The sequence below is a fragment of the Corvus kubaryi genome, unplaced genomic scaffold (genome assembly GCF_017639235.1).
Source record: "Corvus kubaryi isolate FWS band 111438036 unplaced genomic scaffold, C.kubaryi_AGA036_p1.0 74, whole genome shotgun sequence".
Classification (NCBI taxonomy): Eukaryota; Metazoa; Chordata; class Aves; order Passeriformes; family Corvidae; genus Corvus; species Corvus kubaryi.
In genome coordinates, this window is record NW_024582061.1 from 18777236 (window position 1) to 18781211 (window position 3976).

At 46.5% G+C, this 3976-nt stretch overlaps 1 protein-coding gene across 1 annotated transcript; it reads right to left on the reverse strand.

The window, feature by feature from the left end:
• Positions 1–6: 6 nt before the first annotated feature.
• Positions 7–829, reverse strand: LOC121675340 (histone H1.11L-like). The gene has a single exon (XM_042050692.1). It carries the CDS (start codon positions 812–814, stop codon positions 146–148), a length of 669 nt encoding a protein of 222 aa, XP_041906626.1. The 5' UTR covers positions 815–829; the 3' UTR covers positions 7–145.
• Between the last annotated feature and the right edge of the window lie 3147 nt (positions 830–3976).

A 3976-nucleotide genomic window follows, 5' to 3' on the forward strand; every position in this document is an offset into this window, starting at 1 on the left:
GACTGCCGTTCTCCCGCACACCTCCCCGCTTAACCTTCCCCCGCAATGGCAGCAGCCTTAGCGTTTCAGCCCTCTTTAGAAAATGTGGGTGGCTCTTAAAAGAGCCGTTGGGTTTAAATGTAAAGACTTTCCGCCACTAATCGGCTTACTTCTTCTTGGGTGCTGCCTTCTTTGCCTTGGCCACTTTAGCCTTTGCAGCTTTCGGCTTGGCCGCCTTGGGCTTCACTGCCTTCGCCTTAGCCGGGCTCTTCGTTGCTGCCGCCGCTTTTTTGGGCTTGGCAGCCTTTGTCACCTTCTTGGGACTCTTAACTGCTTTCTTGGCGGCCGGCTTTTTAGGTTTCTTGGGGCTCTTCGCTGTCACTACCTTCTTGGGCTTCTTGGCGGCGCTGCCGGGCTTCTTAGCCGCCGGCTTCTTGGGCTTGGCTGCAACAGTTTTCTTCTTGGGAGCTTTTTCCTTCGCTTCTCCAGGTTTCTTGCTGAGGCGGAAGGAGCCGGAGGCGCCGGTGCCCTTGGTCTGCACCAGGGTGCCCTTGCTGACGAGGCTCTTGAGCCCCAGCTTGATGCGGCTGTTGTTCTTCTCCACATCGTAGCCGCCGGCGGCCAGCGCCTTCTTGAGCGCGGCGAGGGAGAGCCCCTTGCGCTCCTGGGAGACGGACACGGCCTTAGTAATCAGCTCGGTGACGCTGGGCCCCGCGGGCTTGCGGGCTTTGGAACCGCTCGCCGCCTTCTTCGGCTTCTTGGCGGCGGGAGCTTTAGCCGGGGCCGGAGCGGCGGGCGCTGCCTCAGCGGCGGGGGCGGGAGCGGCCTCGGACATCGCGGTGCTGCGCGAGTGCGACTGCGGCGGCCTCGCGGGCGCCCCTTTTATAGCAGCGCGGCGGGCGCTGATTGGTCCGCTCCCGAGCCCGCCCCGCCCCCTGCCCTGCTCCCTGCCGCCCGCCTTGTGTTTCTTCCCTCTCACAAAAATGCTTTTTTCTTAAAAAGCATTGGACCGCGGCACCCCGTTTCTTGGCATTCTTGCTGAGGACAGAGAATAGTTTTGGCTTGCGACGTTTCTTTCAACCGAGACCTGAAATGAATTTCAGGCGAGTCAGTAATCCCCGAGTTTGGGGATTGCACGCAGAGCTGGACCGTATGATTTTAATTTCTCCTTTTGAATTAAAACTTTGCTTTTGACACCACTGGCTCAGTGACACCGGATATATGTTTCTGAGAGGGTTTTTCATCAAGGTCCTGCAAAATGGGGGTAATCTCGAGACCTTATCTTATCGTAAATTAGCTTTGAAAAGATGCAAATAACACAAGGTAGTCACTCGGCTCTGTATCTGGGTTATGAGTTGTTTTCCATAACACGTCTTCATTTCTTCAAAAAAATGAAACCTTTGGACACAGTGCCCTATTTAGGTCTAGTCGGAGTTGATAAAAAGTAAAAGAAAGACATTTTTCACCAGAAACATTAGCCCAAAAAGCAGCTCTCTTAAATAATCAGCTATCTTTAAAATTCCATAGAAAAATACAGAAGTTGCTTCTCTGTTGCCCTGAGTTTTCTGCGTCCTTGTATTAATATTTTAATGAACTATATTCCCATGTTTTTTCCAAAATACTTCTTTTTGTGATGCACGGTAGATAAACCCATTCATTTGTATGTTCTTATTTTAAGGTCGTATTTATTTTTGCGCTTACCTTGACAATTATAATTGAGGAATTTTGTCAGCCACAATCAGCAATTTTACAGAAAGGAAAACAAAATAAAGTCAAAATAGAGTGTGCATGTTTTCATTATGTAAAACAGACGTAAAACTGCAGGCATTTCTCTAATAAAATAATATCGTTCAAGTCACTTAAACAATTTTCTCTTCAGGACTGCTGAGAGAAGGAAGGGCATGGCTTTTTCCAATGCATGAATATTGTGATGTGGGATAAATTGAATATACATAAAAATGATTTTTTTCTTGTGATGAGTTGGATAGCAACTGGATGGTCATGCTTGAACATTAGTAGTACACTGTGGGAAAGAATAGGAGACCCAGGGGATTGATTCATACGATTGCAAACGCAGTTATTTGGCTTCTTTCACTACGTCTTTGGGCAATACAATATCGTACACTGTCTTGTGAAGTTTTGATGATGGTGTGGTCAGTTTTAAGAACTTGTCAGTGGTACTAGATTATCTTGATTGGGGTGTACTTAAAGACTGTCAAGAGATGTGGTGGCATTTCAGAGAGGCTTTTTTCTAGGGAAGATGACCATCAGAGTAACATCATGTGAGAGAGGACAAAAACAGAAGATGATGTGGATTTGGTTTTGTCCTGATGCTAACATTTTGTGGTACTTTCACCTGCTGAATCCACTGTGAATTTTGGGTTGTGAACTACATTGTCACAGAAGTGAATCTCTTGGGAAGGATACATACCACCGGGGAGAAATTTCTGGGTGATAATTCTGTAGCATACATATTTCCTTCAAATTCTGTATCTTAATCCATTTTAATCACTCAGAGTCACTAGTACCTTTACCTTTAGATTCTTTTGAACCTTTGCAAATGCATTTTCCTGGGTTTAGGCTAGGCCTCTATCCTTCTTCCAAACACCTGATGTAGCAGCACTGTCCTGAAGAATTCTATGTGCTTTCCTAAAAGCTCCTTTTCCTGGTCCTCCAAAATTTTGGCCACCTATATGGACTTTTTAAATTTTGTTTTTCACAACCATAGACAGTTAGCTTTAGGCTGAACAAAGAAGGATATGGAAAGAGATCTTGCAAAGGTTTCAGGTGGAGGAGGGAAGGAGAAAGAAGTTTAATTCCTTTAATTTAATGGGTGAACTTATTTAAAAATAAATTCATTGCTTCAAATATTATTGTAAAGAAAAAAGATCTTAACTTTTTTTCCCTATGAATATGAATATTTGATATGAAGCTTTGTACAATGATGTAGTCAGTAAAAACAAAATTACTTCTGTCTTCTACTTTTCCCTTTAAAAAAGTAGTCAAGCTAACAGAACATTTATTAAATACCACTTGGCCTTGGGATGACAGGTTGAAGGATCAGGAGCACAGGCAGTGATTTCCTTGATCCTTCTGGTAACGGAACACATATTAAATACAGTGGACAGAGATATTTGGAAGTGGTTGACCAGGAGGAAGCTTTCTCCTCCTTCTGAAAACTTAGCAAGTTGAACTGGCACCTTCCAGAACAGGTATGAGGCCCTGGAAGCAGAAGGCCAGACAACTGATGAGATGAGCCCTTCTGGGACAGAGGGGCCTCCTAAACCAACACCATCTGTACCCCGCATCAAGACCTCCCCTGTTAAGAGGAAAAGACGGGTAATTGTAATCAGAGACTCTTCTACAGGGAACCAAGGGCCCGATGTGTTGGCCAGACTGGTTCTCACACATCAGGCACAAAGAGTTAAAATAACTGGGGTAACATCAGGCTGGTGACCTGTCAGGCCTCCATCCTCACCCAGTTTTCTTCAACATCTTCATTAACCACTTGGATGCAGGGCTCGAAGGAATACTAAATTTGCCAATGACAGTAAGCTGGGAAAAGCTCTCAACTCCCTTGAGCACAGAGAGGCCCTGCAGAGAGACCTCGACAAATTAGAGATGGGCAATCACCAAGCACACAAAGTTTAACAAGGGCAAGTGCTAGAATCTGCACCTGAGACAGGGCAATCCTGGTTGTGTGTACAGACTGAGGAATGAGAGGCAGGAAAGCAGTGCCATGGAAAGGCACCTGGGGGCCCTGGTCAATGGCAAGTTGAACATGAGCCAGCAGTGCCCTGGCAGCCAGGAGGGCCAAGCGTGTCCTGGGGGGCATCAGGCACAGCATCGCCACCGGGCAAGGGAGGAGATTGTCCCACTCTGCTCTGCACTGGGGTGGCCTCACCTTGAGTGCTGGGGGCAGTTTTGGTGCCACAATATGAAAAAGGCATTAAGTGATTAGACAGCATCTGAAGAAGGGCCACAAGGATGATGAGGG